The sequence below is a fragment of the Dipodomys spectabilis genome, unplaced genomic scaffold, assembly GCF_019054845.1.
Source record: "Dipodomys spectabilis isolate Male_0828 unplaced genomic scaffold, ASM1905484v1 ptg000032l, whole genome shotgun sequence".
In the NCBI taxonomy this organism is placed as follows: domain Eukaryota; kingdom Metazoa; phylum Chordata; class Mammalia; order Rodentia; family Heteromyidae; genus Dipodomys; species Dipodomys spectabilis.
Genome location: NW_024870709.1, coordinates 23,958,795 through 23,980,114, shown reverse-complemented (window position 1 = coordinate 23,980,114; position 21,320 = coordinate 23,958,795). Strand labels below are relative to the sequence as shown.

Genomic DNA, 21,320 nt, shown 5'->3' with positions numbered 1-21,320 from the left:
CGGCTCAAAGTCCTAACTCCTTAAAATGACCTCATCCTCAATCTCCCTAAGCGGATAGCAAAAGATAGAGGTACACACTTAATAACAGAATTGAAGGTTATTCACATAACCTTCATATAAATATGAAAATAGTTATAAGTAATAAAATTCAATCCACAACTCATTCTGACATTATCCCCTTAACACTCACATCTCCTTCTTTGTTTCTCTTTTACACACACACACACACACACACACACACACACACACACACACACATCCTTGATATTGGATATGGTAGCTCATGCTTATGTGAGATCTTGATGATCATGGTTTAAGGCCCACCAGCCGGAAGAGTTCCTGCTTAGCAAATGTGAGGCCCCAAGTTCAAATGGTACTGGAAAAAATAAACAAAAAGAAAGCCCTTGGTAATCAGTGTGACCTGTATGTAAGGGAAAGAGAAACAATATCGCAGAAAAGAATCATTTCTGCAGTCTCATTCTGATTTTCAGTGCTTAGAAGAATTAAAAAGTAAATAAATCCATACAAATATTTTTTGTGCAACTCTAATCACCTTTTAGGTGTTCCACTTTTTTGTTTAGGAAATTATAAAATAAGCAGCATGTGTTTCTGTGTACTTCTTAGAAAAACAGTAAGTACTTTGAAATACAGCCATGTTAGTGCTCTGGGAAGGAGCCCAAGGTTGCTGTGGAGTTGTTTTTCCTTCTGTTTACCAATCAAAGGCACTGAGACTGAAGTAGCCTATGTATGACCACAATAGGTGGAACCCTAGACAACCCTGTATCACTGGCTTCCCCAAGAGAAGAACTAAACCACGCTGAACAACTGACCTTGTAGGTGAAGATCAAAAGATCTAGGCTTATGGCTGTGAACTGCTATAAGAAAGCTTATATTACAAAATGAACCAAGACCACAATCTCAAATTGTGTCTTTTCCTGGCTAGTCACTAATATTCCCAGCAACCATCTGTACATGTATATATACAAAATATACCATTTTCTTGTGAGCTGCTAGGCAGAGGATATGAAAACGGCCATGACTGAGTCATGGTCCCCACGTGTATGTGTGGCACTTCTGGACTTGAGGACTTCTGTTGGCTCTGTGACAAGTTTAACGTAAAAGATAGGGGCTTGAGAGCCTTGATGGGAAGAGTGGTCCTTCTGAAAAGAAATATGGGGTTAAATTGGCTTCTCTTTCCTTATAAAGCCTTCCTCTGTCAAAAGGCTGCCTGCCTGCCCATGTCCCCTCCTCTCAGGAAAAACAGGGGCAGTTCCTAAATGCCAAAAGAATAATTGTCTGTGTTTTGCATGCTGAAATTGACTTGGCAAGCTGTCTACCTTGCAAAGAACACAAAGAACTTAGTTTAGTCTGTGTGTAAATGCTTCACAATCATTACTCCAAACATCCAAAGCAAGATGCAAGGGAGGGTAATGAGTCTTTGTTTCCCCCACTTAATTGTAAGCTTCTGACATTCATTTATTTACTTATAGCTCTAAGCAGCAGCCACCCTTCTTGGTCCACACAAATTCTCAGCAGCACTCTTGGCTGCCCCGAGTGCTTTCTAACAAAGGGGTATATGGAACTCCATAGGAGGGAGAATTCACAAGCTTGATTTTCCCTCAGCCTTAGACACCACAGTGTCTGAGTTGGAGGCCCAGTCAACAAGGCTGGGAAAGAGACTATTTAAGCCATCTACCCTCACTGGAGAACACAAGCAGTCCTGTCTGCCTGTAGAATTGAATGGGACTTTCAATTCAATCCTCCTTTCCTAAAGGAGGATATGAAAAGAATGCTTTGTCAGCATGAAGACTGAAATTCCTATGGTTTAGCTGGAGCAACCCTATCTATAGCAAGTGTTCACCTGCTGCATGTGGTTCTTGTGATGCTTTGGATGTTCTTTCATGATTTTTTGACTTATACAGATTTCCTGCTTTGAAATAACCCATCCCTGCTGTCTAGAATGAGCTAAAAAACAGAGAGCATTGAAGGAGCCTGAATTTAATCTACATTGTACCTTAACCACAGCTTTGTCCAAATCCATTCTTTTCTTTACTTTAATGTCCTAATCTCATCACACAATAATGCAGGTCTTTCACAAACAGTGACCGGCAGCCTCAAGTTTACTGAAGTACTCAAAGCTGTAATATACTGGTTGAGGAAATGTCTGTTCTAACTTTACACAGGCCATAAATTCGAATGAGAAAGATTTCAGGCAATGTACTAGGCTTGCAGATTGGTGGGCTCTGAAGTTAGTGAAAATTTCTGCTCAGCCTCTTAGCAGCTCGATGTGTTAGAGGAAGTCTGACTCCTTTATGGCATGTTATTCTAATCATAGTATTTTCCTCAGGAGATTGTTGTACCAAAAGAAAAAGGGCAGGTTGTACCAAAATAAAAAAAAATAACATAGTATTTGGTAAAATTCGTGTTAAAGAATTTTAGCCAGGTGTGGTATTGTATTCCTGTAATTCCCAGCACTCAGGAGGCTGAGGCAGAAGTAGTATAAATTCAAGGTCAACCTGAGCTACATAGTAAGATACTGTTTCAAGCAACAAACAAAACAAAACAAACAAAAGGATTTAAAAAGTCTCAGCTTGTAGAGAGCCTAGGTGAGGACATCTATCTAAACCAGCCATCCTCTTCATCTTGTTTGGAATAGTTCTGTCTAGAGAGGAACAGAACATCATTCCATCACAAATTCCTTCAAATTGGCAGGGTTATAGTTCCCTATTATTGCTCTGATAAACATCAGGCACTAGTTCTTGGCCAAATCTCAAATTTTTCACTTGTCAAATAGGCACACAGTAACACACTTAAAATACTTGTTTAGCACACACTAAAAGAACTCACTTCATTTAATAAGGTAGGACTAAGTAATATCCTCTTCCTCATGATGCTAAAAGGAAGAAATGTATTATTTTCTTATCTCATTTGATGTTCCAAGAGGAAAGGCATGTCTGCTGAAATGAGATAAAATTATATCATCAGAATATCTCTACCATTATGAGCTATGAGTTCCTGTCATATGCTAGGTAGTAAGCACAACATTTTACACATAAAATATCTAATCTTTGTGGTATTGCTATAAAACATTGAACCCAGAAGAAATTTAGTAATCTGCCCTTAAACAGACAGTATGCATTGAGGAAGACAGGACTGTAACTCAGCCAGACTGGATCCCCAACCTGTTCTCTCCTTTATCAAGATGCTTTTTATTGCTTTTCTTACATTTGGAAAAATCTAGAGGGAAGACAGAAGCTCCAGGACACCAAAGACTTGATATGTAATTAGATAAAATATTAAAAAATAGGCTGAAAATTATTCTTAAAAAGGGTCATGGCTGACACCTTCTGGAGATGGCTTTAAAACTCCTCCATGAAGCATAAACAAAAGCTAATTTAAACTATCTTAAAGGCGATGCTCCTTTGACCAAATATAGTATTAGTGAAATAACCTTGATTCACTAGATTTGATTCCAAGGAATATTTCCCTCTGGTCAGAAATTAAATTCACCCTTACAGACCCAGACTGTGCTATGGCTTAGGGAGATTTCAAACTAGACAACTCTGAAAGTGAAATTCCACAACTGTGTTCTAAGCAGTGGCAATGTTGTTAAAATGAGTTCAGAGCAGCTCTATGCTACTTGAAATAATTTTCTTTTAGCCCCTGGGACACAGTTCACTCATTTCTTTGTTTCTCTCTAACACTGGGGGCTTTCTGCCTATTGTAGCCCTGTTTTCTATTTTAAGACTACTTAAAATATGTATGTACATAATGCTATATCTGTTTTCTCCTTTTAAAAATTAAAAATATTTTCAACAGCCCTGAATATTTTGCTATTCTCATTTCATATCTCTCCAATGATAATAATTTTGGAGAGTATTTAAACATAAGTTCCAGGATAATATGTCACTCACTTCATATATTTTCTAAAGAGAAGAAAAGGGCACAGAAACATAATGCTACTAACACATCTAATTTCCTCAGTCTTTTCTCACACACCAGTGATAAGACCAGCAGCTACCAAGGTGACCTTTTTTTAATGACTTGTAAAGTTTTATCTCATTCACCACTCTTCTCTAGAAAGAGGCCTTATAAATATAAAAACAATAAATCAGTATAATTTTTTTCAAAATTATTAGTCTTTGAAAACTTGTTTTTACAGGCTAATAGGCAACAGAATATGTGCACAGAAAATCTATCTGTTTTCTTTGTCTTCAGTTTTATAAATAGCTCCTGGATGGGCACCCTTATCAGCTTTTTATTCTATCTTAATCTTTTCCCACCGAACACTTCTTTTGTTCTAGCTATAGGAAGGATTTGACAGTTCCTCTATATTGTTTCTCTTCTACCTATGTTCTGAAAACGTTCATCTTCCAAGAACCTGCTTACTTCTGTAGTACTCTCACCCATCATTCCTTTTCAAATATATGCCCAAAACATTTTGTTCACTGGAAATTACTGATAGTATTTCTTGGTATTTTATATTTAGATGAAAACCTGTATTTTTATCATATTAAGCTGTGTTTCTCAAAAGTTTAGTTTTTCCCCCATTTGTAAGAGATAGAAAATATAAATTCAAAGATTTGAATAATAACAAAAAAGACATAAGGATTGCAAAAGTGCCAATCATATCTGGCACCTAGCAAATGCTTTATAAAAGAGAATATATAAATGTCTGAGACTAGACTTACATGCCTAGGAGGTAAAAGGTTGCTCAGCATTCTGCCTGAGATGCTAGGTGAAGAACAAATCATTCTGAAGTCTAAGGCCACTAACTAAAGGGCTTTACAGGTTGTGACACTTTCTCTGCAATATATAACCTCTCTATCCTTTGATAAGAGAGGACAAAGGTAAAACATCATGTTGTTGTCCTGCTAGAATCTCTCAGGAAACCTTCATTAAATCTCATAACCTCTTCTAAATCTATTCATTTCTAAGCTCCTTTTTGGCTAGGTAGACCTACTCAAACCTACTGGGTACTGTACCTACAGGTACTCAAGGTATCAAAAAGGTGAGGGAGATGGTTGAGAATGACATCCAAAGTTTTAGGACTCCTATCTTTCTAGATCTAGAAGAAATATGAACAAGGAATATTGCAGTGGAAACTACATAGCTGTGGCCAAAAGACCTAAATGCTGTGCTGGCGCGGACTGTTACAAGGGTCCAGCAGTCAGTTAACATTGGGCACTTGTTACAGAACAAGTTGATAGACAAAGCTGGCCTCAGTGAACAAAAATGCTAAGAGAATTGGAAAGTTAAATGACTGGGTCAGTATTACCATATTTTAAAGAAAATCCATTGAAAGAAGAAATATGCTGTAAAATGATGTTGTTTAAAAACTGTTAAAAATACACATGTTTTTCAAGAGCTCAGATCTAGATCTGGGATGTTGGCACTTAAAAGTGCATTTAAAGCAAGCTTGGATTGTATGAAAATAATTTTTTCTTTCTGTACTATTCCACCAAGAACTGGAAAACATTCTTAGCTCTTTTTCTACCTTAAATGAGAAAAGAATCTTTAAAAGAGCCACTGATTTGTAATGGAAAACTCGGATAAATCAACTATTTATACTCTGAGATTTTTATATTTCTTTCTGTCCTTTCTTCATAACACACAGCTAAGAAAAGCCATGATGTAAGTTTGCCCTAATAGATCTCATCAGCAGGCTGTTTATTTTGTATCTAAAGCCCAGCAGCTTCTCTTACTATAGCAGCAAGTAGACAAGAATCAAAGAGCACTCTCCGCTTAAATAGAGAATGTGAATGTCAATTAGCTTAGCATGAGCATGGAGGAAAAAAATTCAGAATACTTAAGTTTCATCTCAAGTCCAATGTACATTTACTTTCCTAAAACTCAAATGCCTCATTGACAAAATGGGGTGAATAACTATCTACTGTTGTTATCCAACAATGTACAAGTAAAAAAGATTATTACAAATGATCCTCTTGACAAGTTACATTGGAAGAGGTCTTCAGTAAATCTACTATCATATTTTGGGGTCTATATTTAAAATTCCAACTGAGATCTGACATCAGAAGAGCTAAGATTTTCCCCAAGTTTACACCCACACAATCTATTGCTTTACTTGTCCTTACTATTGGGAAATTGTGCCCAACTCTGTGTTTCTTGAAGACCCAGCACTACATGAGTGAATTTAAAGGTGAATCAAAGTTTGTGTTTGTGTGATGATGGGGGTGTGAGAAGCCTAGGTGATGTGAGGAAAGATGGAAGTATTTTTAGTATCTTCCCATTTGAAAATAGTCTTTTTTTTCCCTCTTGCCAGTCCTAGGGCTTGAACTCAGGGCCTACGCTCTGTCCCTGAGCTTATTTGTGGTCAAGGCTGGTGCTCTACCACTTGAGCCCCAGCACCACTTATGGATTTTTCTGAGTAGTTTATTGGAGATAAGAGTCTCACAAACCAGGGCTAGGAATGTGGCTTAATGGTAGATTGCTTGCCTAGCATGCATGAAGCATGGATTTGATTCCTCAGTATCACAAGAACTGAAAAAGCTGGAAGTGGAGCTGTGGTTCAGTGGTAGAGTGCTAGCCTTGAGCAAAAGAAGCTCAGGGAGCTTCAAGTCCCAGGACTGGCAGGAAAAAAAAAAAAGAGCCTCACAAACTTTTCTGCCAGGCCTGGTATCGAACTGTGATTTCCAGATCTCAGCATCCTGAGTAGCTAGAAAAAAAGTCTTTTCTATTACAGGACTACACTGGTGCAAACAATAATAGCTTAGCTTTATCTATCTTTGAGGCTGAACTAGGATGAATGAACTGGAGCTAGCAGGAGTTAGCAGGTCTCAAACAGGACACATTTTTCTGACTTTGTATATTAGGTAAGCAGGTGATAAGAAGATACTGTGTCTGGTACCATGGGAAATGGATGAGACAAACGCTCCGCTGCCTTCTGCAGTCCACATTTGATCATTTGATTCTTTCCTTTTATGACTTTGACTTCCTCTTAGACCTCAGAATACTTGGTAATATGGACTTGAACTGCAACCTTTCCTCCATTTTCTATTTCTTTCTCTGAAGCCTTGCCCATGCCCTATAAGGAAAAAGGACAGTAGGGGAATGTTCCAGTGATTTTTTTTTTAACTGAAAATGGAAGAAAAAGATAAAGAGTGCCAATTGCTAAATTAGGTTATCTGATTTTCAATTTGTGTTTCTAGCCATCAGTATAGGTTTATTGCAGTTGGCTGAGTTTAATGTCTTCAGATGTTGGTGACTAGGGAAATAAAAGAAAACAATTTTTTATTTTTAATTTGAGAGACCAAATAAAATCCCAACAGGATCTTTTTCCCTAATCTGGCCATGAAGCACAACCTGGCTGTTCTGTACTGAGCACAGTTAACATCTATTTATAGTACGTATTTTCATAGATGAATCACATTTACCATAAGTCAGATACTACTGAAGGACCTAACTGGTTCGGCTGAAAACCCCATAATCTTAATACATCTCTTTCCATTACCCTTTGAGGAAATTCAGTTTTAGTTTAATGGTCCAACATAGAGAGAATGGGAACTTCAAAGGGCACAGTAAAGCTACCAGACATGTTTCCTATACCCTGCAAAATATGGGATATTGAACACATTTAAACCTAAGACCTTGGGTCACTCTTAGGTTTGTCCCATGGCAGCAAGTATCTTCTAGTTAGCCCAGAATTACATAGCCTTCTTGTAATAAAAATTATGTCTAAAAATTCTCAATAAACTAAGTTTAAATGACATAACTTAATCAAATGTGGCATGCATAAAAATAAACCAAATTGTCAACTAAAATGGTATGTAGTGGGTACTCCAATCATTTTATATTTATAATAATGTATGGAGGTGAGGGGGAACCTAGTAACAGGTCAAGGTCCATGTTATCAAAATTCCCCAAATTCAGTGAAGTTAAGTGGAGATTTCTGGTTAGCCTTGGGGATTTAATGACACTTCTCCACCTAGCACGGAAGAGCATGTGTAGGTACATAAACACAAACACACATACATACATTGAACTTTTTGTAGGCATCAGTGTTGCCCTAAAACTTATATTTTCTTTGCATCCAATGTCTTCTGTGGGTTTCTACCCTTAATTTACCGTTATTAAGTCCTTTCCTACAGTTATTTTTGTTTTCCTTTTACTTCAAGTTAAAATTCTTGAAGTTTATATAAGACAATACACATGGAACACTTAAAATAGTTCTTGGCATATAGTAGTTATTTCAGTAGATTTCTCACTACCTTTTTCTACACTTTCAGCCAGTAATTCCCAGATGAGTCATCTTTACCATGAGGCAACTCTTACTTAGAGCCAACCAGCTCTGCTGAAGAAGGTCTGCATGATTCAGTAACTCAATAAACCCTTTCTGTGATTCAATGATACTGCATATAGAGACACACACATGAATGATAAAGGTCTGTGCTCAAAGTGCACAATATTATCTATCAGCAGGAACCACTATCTCCAGTTCACATTTGAAGGTTCAGAGAGGGTGGGAGGCCACAGAGCTAACACTTTGAAGCTGGAGTTAAGCCCAATTTTACATGATTTCACAATTTCATACTCTCTACTAATACATGTCTCCTGTCATTCTATGCATAATGTCAGCAAAGTGGTCAATAAAGCACAAGTAATGGATGAAAGAAGCCATCTATAATGAATAGATAATTATTCCAAAGCCAGAGGTGTGTGCATTTATATTAAGGAGACTTTTGTATAATTCTAAGTACCCAGAATTCAACAAATGTTACAGTAGCCTGGATATATACATTAATGTCAAAATAGGATTTTCCTTTACTATGTAGGCATTTCTTTTCTTTCTTTTTTTACTTTGGTGACAGTCCTGGGACTTGAACTCACGGCCTGGGTATTGTCTCTGAGCCTAAGGCTGGAGCTCTACCACGCTAGCCACAACTCCCCATCTGCTTTTCAGGTGGTTAACTGGAGATGAAAGCTGCATAAACTTTCTTGCCCAACCTTGCTTCAAACTACAATCCTCAGATTTCAGCCTCCTGAGTAGCTAGTCTTACAAACATGACCCACCACCTCCAAGATTTATGTAACCTACTAAGATCTAAGTAGGTACAACATGGTCATTTAGTGGACTCTAGAAACAGACTACTCAAGTTAGCATCTGATTTTGCGGCTTTTTAGCAGGATGATCTTCAGCAACTTATTTAACAATTACAAGCCTCAGCTCCTCTTCTGCAAAATTTGTGGTTGTGAAAGAATAAAAACAGTTTCATGAGAATTAATGAGTTAATCAAAGGAAAGCATTTAGAATGGACATATGTATATTTAGTACTGAATAAATATTAATGCACATTAATACGGTTATTTTCTTTTTTTCTTTTTTGTTGGTCACGGGACTTGAACTCTGGGCCTGGGTGCTGTCCCTGTACTCTTCAGCTCAAGGCTAGCACTCTACCACTTGAGCCACAGTGTCACTTCCGGTTTTTTAGTGGTTTATTGGAGATAAGAGTCTCATGGATTTTCCTGCCAGGGCTGGCTTTGAACGGTGCTCCTCAGCTCTCAGCCTCCTTAGTAGCTAGGATTACAGGCCTGAGCCACCGGCGCCGGCTGGTTATTTTCTTTAAATTGGAGCTACCTCAATGATCAAGACCAAATCTGATTAAGGTTTTTTTTTCCCAAGTTATTTCATACAAGCACATTATTCTCCTGTTATATCTCTTTACAATTCAAACATGAAAATTAATAGGTTCATGAAGACTAATATTGTATTTAATTAACACCTAATTGTATAATATAAACCATTTTTAATATACGAAATTAAGGAAGAATGGCTTTAAAAATAATTTTATGGTCAGGCATTGGCTAATGGTATGTGTGTATGTTGGAAAAACAGGGAGAGTAGAATAGACCTCTATTTACAATTGGTCATTTTCTATAACCAAACTAAATAACTTTAAATTCTCTTCAGTCCTACTCTTGCATGGATCTGCCATATTTTCAACCAGCTAAGCCCAAGAAAAACTGATCAAGGTCATTACTCATGAAAACAGCAGAATTTACTTCTAATTGCATGAATTACATTGCTTGATATTTGTATCCATAGATACAAAACAATATAGACTCACTAAATTCTAAAGCAGGAAGTACTATGACCTCAGGCTCCCATCCAGCTGTCGAGGATCCATTAAAAACCAGGGAAGAGGTCAAAAGAAGGAACCTCTGTCCTTTGTTCCACACCACATAACCTTATATGGCTAAACTGGCCCTAAATTTGCATTTTGTATGCAACAACTCAGAGCCTAATTAAAGGCAGATGTGGAATCAGTTTTTTTTTAATCTATACTTTCAATGGCTACCATGATTCATATTATATTCTGATGGTAATATGGTCACAGATAACAATGTATCATGCTTCATTAAATTGACAATTAAGCTGACTTTCTTCATGAAAACTATTGTATCACTGGCTACACTTAGTAAAAACAGTAAGGCACTATTACTTGGTATTTTGATATACATAAAGGCAACTCTTTCATTTTCTACCTCCCCCACTTTTTGTGCAAGGGTGGTTTAATCTAAAAATTTTAAACTATTATTGCTATGACACCATTTTTCTTTACCCCAGTGTGCACTCCAGGGCCAACCACAGATGCATTAAAAATCTGCCAAGAGAAACAATGAAGTCACTGATAATACAATGCATGAGAGTATCATGAAATTCATGTCTTTGTTTTTTTCCTTTCGATACTTAATTACTTCTCATTACTGATCATTTTGTGGTTGTTGGCAGAGGAGGGAGGAAACTCCACCACTATAAACACGTACAGACACACAGACTCAGCAGATTAAGAGTCTGCACATGATGGGTCTAGTCCTGAATCCAATATAAGCACTGCTTCAATGCAAGAAAGTTGCTACTACACCAGAAAGAGAAAGGAAAACTGGTGGTCAGAAAAGCTCTAATCACTTTAAAAAAGAATAACAAATACAGTATAATAAAAATGTCAGGTCATTTCTTTTCTTTTTAAATCACATACAACTATCATCAATAGCAAATGACCTATGTTATCTTGGCAGATTTCACCTAACCCACTTGAAGAGTGAGGGGAGAAACTCTAGGGTGTAGACAGAGTTCCATTCAGCCTTCTGTTGAAGATCAGGGCTGCCATAAGCTCAAAAGGTACTACTTGTGAGCTGGGTACTGGTGGCTCATGCCTGTAACCCTAGCTTCTCTGGAGGCTGAGATTTAAGGATCACAGTTCAAAGCCAGCCTGGGCAGGAAAATCTGTCTAACTCAATTTTAATTATTGCCTTGTGCAGTGGCAGGTGCCTGCCATCCCAGTGACAAAGGGAAGTACAAAGATGGCAGTCCAGGCCAGCTCAGACATAGAGAGATCCTATCTCAAAAATAACCAACATGAAAAGATTCTAGCAAGTGCTTCAAGTGGTAGAGTGCTTGCCTCACATACACAAAGCACTAAATTCAAATACTAGTATCACCCCCGCCCTCCAACTATAAAACAAAAATAATATACTACTGACATGGAGAACTCTTATACACTACTCTATTTAAGGGAGCATGATCAACTCTTGTGTTCTACAACATACTCCCACACATATATACATAAAGAAAGACAAACTGTAAGAATGTTTACATAAGCATTGTCCCAAATAATGTAAAAAGGTATATATAGAAAGATCTATCAACTCAGGTAAGCAAATATTGTGTTTTTCATCTAATGTAATTCTATGTAGCAATCAAAATATATAAACTACAGCAAAATGGAACAAGGAATAACTTCAAAAATACAATACGGGATTGAAAAAAAACCCAAAAAACCTACCACCAACAAGCACAGTAGCTCATGACTGTAATCTGCTACTCCAGAGGCAGAGATTAGAAATACATTTCCAAGCCGGGTGCTGGTGGCTTACGCCTGCAATCCTAGCTACTCAGGAGGCTGAGATCTGAGGATCACGATTCAAAGCCAGCCCAAGCAGGAAAGTCTGTGAAACTCTTATCTCCAATAAATCACCAGGAAACCAGAAGTGGTGCTGTGGCTCAAGTGGTAGAGCGCTCGCTTTGAGCTGAAGAACTCAGGGACAGTGCCCAGGCCCAAAGTTTAAGCCCTACAACACAACTCTCTCTCTCTCTCTCTCTCTCTCTCACACATACACACACACACACACACACACACACACACACACACACACACACAGGGTGGGAGAGTGGCTCAAGTATTTATTTATGAAGTACTGTAAATTATTGTTTTCTAATATACAGTAAATTAGTAAAACGTTACAAATTTATACAGTAGCATGTAACAGCATCTCATCATGATTTCCATACATATTATGACATATTATAATATTAAGAAATATCATTATGAATTAAAAATAAAGCATCACTAGGCACCAGAGGCTCATGCCTGTAATCTTAGCTACTCTGGAGGCTAAGATCTGAGGATCCCAATTCAAAGCCAGCCCAGGCTGAAAAGTTTCCATAAGACTCTTATCTCCAATTTTTTTTTGTTTCCATACTTTGGAGCTCATTTAGATTAGCATCATCTTATATGGTCATATGCACATAGCTATTGAGCTATTGTGATCCTCTGCTAGACTATTCTAGACATATACTAATTATTACAAATGAAGGAAACCATGGAGCCTATGTTTCTTTGGGTCTGGCTTACTTCACTTAATATGATTTTTTTCCAAGTCTTTCATTAACCACCAAACAAACAAAAACCAAAACCCCAAAAAAAACAACCAACACCAAAAACGGAAGAGGTAGAGCTCTAGCTCTGAGCAAAAGAGCTCAAGGGCAGTGCCCAGGCCTGAGAGGTTCAAGCCCCACAACTGACCAAAAAAGAAAGAAAGAAAGGAAGGAAGGAAGGAAGGAAGGAAGGAAGGAAAGAAGGAAGGAAGGAAGGAAGGAAGGAAGGAAGGAAGGAAGGAAGGAAGGAAGGAAGGAAGGAAGGAAGAAAGAGAAAAAAGAAAAAGTAAAGCACCAATAATGATTAGAAAATTCCTTGATTTGCAGAGAGATAAGTATAATTTATCTGTCTATATATTATTGGAATGCAGTGTAAGTTCAATTTCTACTTTCTCTTCTATCCCAAAACTTCAAAGATGAAGGAATTTTTCTTGCTAGTATAAATTAATGTTGATAATTACCCAATCACCTATGGAGCTGAAGTCAGCCTCAGATATTGATGGTTAATGATTACAGAAGTATTTGCTTTAGAGATAAGGGTCCTAAATCCAAGTCTGTGATTCCAGAGAGAGCTGGAATTTTAGCAGAATGTCAAGGAATAGATCCAAAGACTAAATCTTATTTCCTTAATACTGGACTTTGTATTAATAACAAAGTAGCTCCAGGTATTATGTAGCAGTTAATTCTAACAGACTTAAAGTAACAAGGCAAAAAAAAAAAAAGAAAGAAAACAAAACAAAAAAAACAAAAAACCTGACAACACACATACACACACACCAACAAAAAATAAAATTCAGAAATGTGAATCTGAAAAAAGTAGTAAGTTTATCATTTACAGTTATGTTAAATATGCCTCAATTTTAGTAAGCATGTAGGCCATGGTTGGAAGAATGTCCTGGGTCCTTGTGATAGAATGTTTGGTGGATAAAGTCCAAACAGTGTGTTTACCCAGGGACATAAGTGGCCTTAATAAAAGCAGAACATGATCTTAAGATGTTGACCTTAAAGCACAAGTGTAAATATAATGAATCTGCTAATACTTTTATCTGATGTAGATATCAGAAAAATAAGTATTTGGCTATGGTAAATAAAATAAGAATTCAAGCCTGTAAAAGCAGCAATAGGTACTCTTACAAAATTCCACTTCTCTTAAGATTTACAAATTGTCTCCTTTCCTTTCAGGTTTTAGAGAATGCGCTCCAGAAGCAGTAACACTGATAGCTCAGCCCAAGAGCAATTTCCAAGACATAGTAAAGACCACAGTATCCAGGACATGAAGCAGAGACAGCAAGACAAAGGCTCCACTAGAGAGTCAGATACAGTCCTACCACACTGTAAGACAGAGAAGCCACACAGAGGCAATGGCCACCAAGCAGAAGACCTCTCAAGAGATGACTTATTGTTTCTCCTTAGCATACTGGAAGGAGAACTGCAGGTCAGCTGGGTTGGGGGTCACCCTGCTATGATTCAGGGGGAAGGGTACTTGTAAATTTGGTGCTCCATGCAACAACACAAGTAGGTGTCTGTAGTTTGTACTACGTGTACATGAAAACAAGGCATAAATACACATACATAAAATTCTCTGCCAACTCAAAGAGCAGTTAATCATATTTACAACATACAACTGGCATGCCCATTGTAAAAGGTCACACCCCTGCCCATGTTGCTTAGGAGCTTTGGTGCATAAGAACATAGTGATATAATGCCAGACAACATCTGGACTGACTTAAGCAATAATAGGTGCTTTTGTACCACTTGTAAACTGGCTCCTAGACTTGCCCTGGCATTATACATTTTGTTTGTATAAAAAAAATCTAAAAACAGCTAGTACACATAAAGTGTAATCTTATTTTCTACTCCCAGAAAATCTAATGCCAGTTCATTGAAGGTTAGCATATATCTCCTGCCAGACATATTTTTAAAAAAGGCTCCTCTAAGTTATCTTGCAATCACTTTTTAAACTATGATTAATGCTCAATTAGATTATAAAAGAATGAAGTTTTCGTACTTTTTCTCAAAAGTATTATGATTCATTTGTAGCTGAAAGAGAAGAAAAAACACTGTCAACTGTCACAAGACATCACTTGCTGTGTCTGCCGGTAGATAAAGCAAGCTTTCTGAAATACCTTTTGTTCTTACAGGCTCGGGATGAAGTCATAGGCATTTTAAGGGCTGAAAAAATGGACTTGGCGTTGCTGGAAGCTCAGTATGGGTTTGTCACTCCAAAAAAGGTGTTAGAGGCCCTCCAGCGAGATGCTTTTCAAGCGAAATCTGCCCCTTGGCAGGAAGACATCTATGAGAAACCAATGAACGAGGTATGTATATCAGAGGTGAACAGCTGGGAGCTCATCAGCCAACCTAGCATGACAAGTACTTCCCTTTTAGTTCTTTAGAATTTTACTTCCTAATACCTTTAGAACCTACCCAAAGTAAATAAATACTGTAAGTTTTGTAGAAAAGAAAGATAATGGAAAGGATATCCATAATATTGACTGAAACATATCTAATGGAAGAGAACCTGTCTGTCTCTGTCTCTGTCTGTCTCTGTCTGTCTGTCTCTCTCATACACACATACATGCACGCATGCATCAAAGGAACTTGAAGGTTATTCAGGCTATAATTTTAAAAAACAGATAAAAGTTAAATCATCAAGGTTAATTGCTTTGAAAACACTATTATGTCATAGAATTTTTGAACATGAATAGAAATGATCTGGACCACACAAAATTCTTTTCTAAAGCCTATAGTTTAGATGAGTGTGTGCCCTCTTTTTGTTTCAAAAGATTAAGGACAGCAAAGACCCTATCTCCAGGAATTAAACAGCTCTAAGAGAGCCATAACCATAAGTGCAAAAAGATGAAATATTTCTTACTGTTCTTTGCTGACATTTCTGAAACTCTTTGGCATCCTGATTTTATTCTTCTATTTTCCTTGGACCTCAATGGAAATTTTCATGATTTTTCACTTTTATGCAAAGCAAACAACTAAGGGTATGAGTTAAGGCTGGAGAAAATAAAAGCAAGTGCTGAACAAATGTCTCCCACATAAACTCTGGCAATGTACCTCAGGCCTGACCTCTAATATACTTGCTATTCTGGTCTTGGGAATCTCATGAGAGATTACCATTTTGCCAAATTCTGAAGTAGTTTGGTCATATGAATCTTCTGCTTTGAGGGTTGAGGATGAGACCACCCAGAGTCTGTTGACTTGCACCTTAATCCAAATTTTAAACAAAAGGAGCTGATGCTGCATACAAGTCTACAAAAATAATTTTACTCTACACATCCAAAACTGGAAATACCCTGATTCTCTGCAAATCCTAACTATGCAAAGTCTCCCATAGTCTATGGCTGATTTACAAATCCAACCTTCTTTGTTTCCTACTAGATATCCTAAATGGTCCTCCCTCTTTCAGAATCCCAATTCCAAGATTTGCTAGTTCTCTTCTCTTCCCTTGCATTTTTCCCTTCTAAATTTCACTCTCTTTAGCTACCAGTCTTTCCACTTATTAGTCTACTCTTTTCCCTGAAGGGTTAGAGGGGAACACCAGAGAATAAACAGTAAAGGAGCATTCTGATCAGGATATCCTAGGTAGGGCTGAACAAAGAGGGACACAGTAAAGGAGCATTCTGATCAGGATATCCTAGGTAGGGCTGAATAAAGAGGGAGAAGAGGGCAGATGAGTCTATTACCTAATCACACTGGAACAAGTATCTTCAAGACAATATTCTTTTGCTGTCTTCCATTATCCTCACAGTGTTCTTCCTGAAAGATCTGAGAAATCTCAATCATGTCCAGAGTAGACTAAAGGACATTTATTTGTTAAGGAAAAATAACTTAGAAGAACAAAGTGCTCTCACAGTTACAGGACATGGTGGGTACAGTGACATATAAAGAAAACCTAGTAAGGGAGCCTGTGAGCTAGAAGAAACATACAAAATGAATTGAGGGTGTGATCAAGAGAGGGAAATGAGGCAAGAAGTCAGTCAGTCTATAACCATTTCAATTTTCTATTCTTCTCAAACCTAGGGTTCTATATTAGCGGTAACTTCTCAAAAAAATTTGAGTTAATGGCTTAATGCATTTTTTTATACTTCTTAAAATTGTATTAATGAAACCTAACACCATTTGGAACTATCACTGTGCTCCAACCAAAGAAATAGTACCATATTAACATGATCTTAAAACAACTTTTGAGGTATTTAAAAATGTGCAATTTAATTTCTAAATTTCACTTCATTTAATTCCTATTTATTAAAAACTGATGTATACAGAGTATTGTGGTTCCTGTCTTTGGAGTGTTAATATGTGCCAGACAAGATCAAATAAGTAAGTATACAATCACAGACTACTATAAGATGCAATTTAAATAGGTGACTGAGGAAAGCCGTGACCTATAGAATGAACAGGGACTAGTTAAGTAGAATACAAAGGATTTCCATTCCCAGTAACAATAAAAGACCACATATGAACAAATTATATCACTAAATAGCATTAAAATGTCCGATAAAATATAAAAACATGGATAAATTACATTGAAGAAATTCTAAAACTAAAAAGAAAAATTTCATTGACCAGCTTATAATTTCATATAGTCTGAACTTCTTTTCCCCATAATCCATAAACTTCCAGTGCTAAGAATCAAAGAACATTGTCAATTTACAATATATTCTCTGATCTTTCACCTTTATTTGACAATGGCTAGACATGCTGGTGGATGTAAATATAGTGGCTGGTAAAAGTATTTCTGGATTCTTTACCTAAATCAAGATAGTTCGCAAAAACTATACATGAACATGACTGTGAACTACATTATATATTGCTTTAAAAATCAACTGCAGGGATGGAGAGGGGAAACAAAGGAGGAGGCAACAATGTTTGATAAGAAATGTACTCATTATCTTGCCCATGTAATTGTAACCTCTCTCTACGGTATTTTCACAATAAAAAAAAATAAATCAAATGGAACTTTCCTTTAACAGGATTCTTTTTAGTAGGACTCTAAAACTACCAGTTAGAAAAGTATGATGTAGGGTAAACCAAAATAGAAAAAATGTAGAGGTGTTAATTACATGGCAAATCTTTCTTTTTGTGTGAGTACATATGTCTGCATTTTTAGAAAAGGAGGAGTTGGTATAGAAGAGACAAAATATAATTGAATAAAAAAGATCATATATACAAACAAGTTATAAATGTAAAAAGTTATAGGAATGTTTTATGAGCATCAGCAGTAGGATAAAATAAAGAGTATTCAAGCTTGATAGACTCTTCTTAGACAAGTAGCAGATGAGTAACAAAGCAAAGATATGTCCTTGCCTAGTACTTAAGGAGAAATGGATGGGTTTAAAAAAGTACCTTGAGTAAATTGACTGGATGCTCATTTGATGAAAGGAAAAGTTGCAGGAAAATCCACTTAACTTGGAATATCAGGATGCAATCAAAATTGAGTCAGGAAAGGAAGATCATTGGAGTTAGCAGAGTGCCAAAACAAAATCAAAACAAACTACAGTGTGCTGTAACAAGAAAGAGCCTTTAACAAGGTCTGGCAGTGCCATAGTGTTGTAAGAATTGCATACCCATTTCCAGGGGATGATATTAGAAGCAATGGAAAAACAGCTCCTTTAAGGATTCCAGTGTTATCAAGAAATATCAGGATTCAGTACAAAGAAGAAGAGTTATGCTGTGAATACTATATTTGTTTACCTTTAATTTATTAAAAGTTAATTTTTCTGCTGTATGGATACCTTTATCCCTATCAGTATATTCTGGGTAAACAAATGAAGACAATCTAAGAAAAGGATAAATATTCTAAGAGTCAATGGAAAAGAACAAAGAGAACTGAAGTCATAGTATAGAAGGAAGACCAAATCCACATCATGGTGGGCTTCAATGGTTGCTATTTTCTATACAAATATTAAGCAGCTAAAAGCAAAAAGAATACAAACTTCTCCATGTTTCACTCTCTCTAACCAAGGAAGATCACCAAAAATCTAACCTAATCAGAAACACTGTTTCCTTCATCCTAGGTAAAACATTGGATTATATTAGGTAGAGGATAATGAATTGACAAGCTGGAAGTGTATCATTCCACAGGAAACAGAAAGCTGTCTTCTCAATATTTTTTCCTTATGATCCCCTGAAACGACAAATGAACCTTTTTATTTTTCCCTAGCTTCAACCTGCAATTGAAGATGGGAGGGGAAAAAATAAGAAAAAAAAGAAGAGTCATTTTCTGATAATGCTTTAGTACTTAATGACATACCACTTTACTCTGTTTCTAATTGTTTCATGTATTTATCTTATCTGTGGAAGAGTACAAGCACTTAAGAGTTCAAACTTTTCTTGAATTCTCCATGGCAACTATCATATCACTTGGGTATACATGGCAGAACAGGCACTTAAACACTTGTTGCCTTGCAAACCTTGTAGCACCTGTATTGATCTTATAAGCCACCAAAAGCCAGCTACTTAATTTGTGAAGAACATTAAGTATAGAATATCCAAATGTACTCAGATATAATCAGGTTCATCATTCTCTGTCAAGCATGCAGAACAAAGTGATGTGAAAATCTCTAAGAGGCATTCTGGATAGGGAGAAATAAAGTCAGAGGATACAACCTAAACTAGAAGCTCTTTCTTCTGGAGCTTTAACTTTGCAAAGTCACTATTCCACATCTTTCCACATACTGCTGCTACAAACAACCTGCTCCTAGTGGTGGCTCAGTTGATTTGACTCTCCTTTAAAATGTATTATAATATATATACAACTGGAAAATGCCTCCAATACAAACCAACACCATTGCTTCATTCTCAGAGGCCAACAGTTGAATGTGCTTTGTCTGCAGGCAATATGATTTAGTACTAGGTTTCCACAAAGGACCGGCCACCTTTATTAAAAATTATCAGCAACTGCCTAATAGTATGTACTAAATTATCATCAAACATATTAGAAAACTAAACAACTGGCTTACATATTTATAAATAAGAAATGTTCACAAGGCACTCACTTTCTTCTACTATTTTAATGAAATGAGTTGGATACTTTGTGCTCTGGTTTCTGAGTCCAGTAGATGCTTTTTAGGATGCACAAAAAGCAACCTAAGAATGCTAATTGACCTTGAATGAGTGCTCATAGATTTTTAATCTTTTGTTGATCAAGAAAAGGCAAAGCCCAATGTATTGTCAGCTACAGCATCTACTATTTAATCTAGAAAGTCACGTTTTCAAAAGCATATTCTAAGTCAATCTTAATTTATCCTGGGCAATGATCCTAAGCCACTTCTTTAACTGGACTTTTTTTTTTCTTGATTTCTGGCCTGTTTGTTTTGTTTCAATCTGTAAAAATAATATGGCACCTGTTGCATATAAGGCATTCCTTTAGAAAGCTAAGAAGCTGGGCTGGGAAGTTGGCTCAGTGGTAGAGCGCTTGCCTTGCATGCCTGAGGCCCTGGGTTTGATTCCTCAGCACCACATAAGCAAAAAGAAAAAAGCCGGAAGTGGCGCTGTGGCTCAAGTGGTAGAGCGCTAGCCTTGAGCTGAAGAGCTGAGGTCAGCGCTCAAGCCCAGAGTTCAGGCCCCACGACTGGACCCCCCCCCCCCCCAAAAAAAAAGAAAGCTAAGAATTTAAGAAAAATTGATGTAGGCCCTGAGGACAAGTCCATAAACCAGGCAATGAGTGATTATTTTGTATTTGCATAGATATATGGTGTTATGAAAACCAGAAAGAACTTAGTGCTTACATTTGGTCACATTAACACCGCTTATCAATACAGATTGTTGCATCTTCTCATCTATCTATTTTAACAGAAATATTTTGACGCATAATAAAAAGGAAAAGCAGACCACAGAATGCAAGAGCAAAAATACGGGTAGAAAGTTCTATTGGGTAGACTGGGGGAAAGGGAGATCAGCTGAGCTGCTGCAGAGTCCATTTGTACAAGGATTTTCTTGTTCTCTATCATTCCTCTAATATGGTTTCTCTAGAGAATGAATAGTGTCAGAAAGGAATATGAGGAAATTGTTCTGATATATAAAGAAACAGACTTCTCTTGCTTGAAAAAATGGATGATGAAAACACCATCATTTGTGTTAAATGTCCCCAAAAGTATCAACTAACAAATAATGACAAAACTAAGCGAAGAGGTAAAGAAAGCTTCATTACTGAATTAACTAGTAAACATACAGACATACATAGAAGAGTAAAGCACATAATAAAAGATATATGTAAACAACTTGACATTCACAGGCAATAAATGTATTTTCTTTTGTAGTTGGACAAAGTTGTGGAAAAACATAAAGAATCTCACAGACGAATCTTAGAACAACTCTTAATGGTAGAAAAATCACATAGGCAAACCATATTAGAGTTGGAAGAAGAAAGGAGGAAACATAAGGAATATGTGGAAAAGAGCGATGAATTCATAAGCTTGCTGGAACAGGAATGTGAAAGGTAAGGCTGCTGTGGATAAAACTGACCCATTCTGCAAACTAATATTACTAACATGCTACTAATGAGTTAGACCCTGTATCAGGTGTACAAGAATGAATATGACACAGACTCTGTTATCAAAGCTCTCATGGTCCAACTATAGCATGGAATATATGTGCAGGAAGAGAAAAGGAAAGATTAGTCATAAGGATTTGG

General features: G+C 36.8%; 2 protein-coding genes across 2 annotated transcripts in view; one reads left to right on the top strand and one right to left on the bottom strand.

Moving 5' to 3' along the window:
- Cmss1 (cms1 ribosomal small subunit homolog) overlaps window positions 1–21,320 on the bottom strand; it is a 291,882-nt gene that overhangs the window by 177,715 nt on the left and 92,847 nt on the right. The gene's annotated exons all lie outside the window — the stretch shown is intronic.
- The window catches only part of Filip1l (filamin A interacting protein 1 like), a 73,787-nt gene continuing 66,325 nt past the window's right edge, over window positions 13,859–21,320 (top strand). Inside the window, exons 1-3 of the mRNA XM_042676803.1 lie at window positions 13,859–14,111; window positions 14,818–14,991; window positions 20,947–21,125. Coding sequence (XP_042532737.1) covers window positions 13,869–14,111; window positions 14,818–14,991; window positions 20,947–21,125 — 596 coding nt within the window. The 5' untranslated portion in view covers window positions 13,859–13,868. The remainder of the gene's footprint in view (window positions 14,112–14,817; window positions 14,992–20,946; window positions 21,126–21,320) is intronic.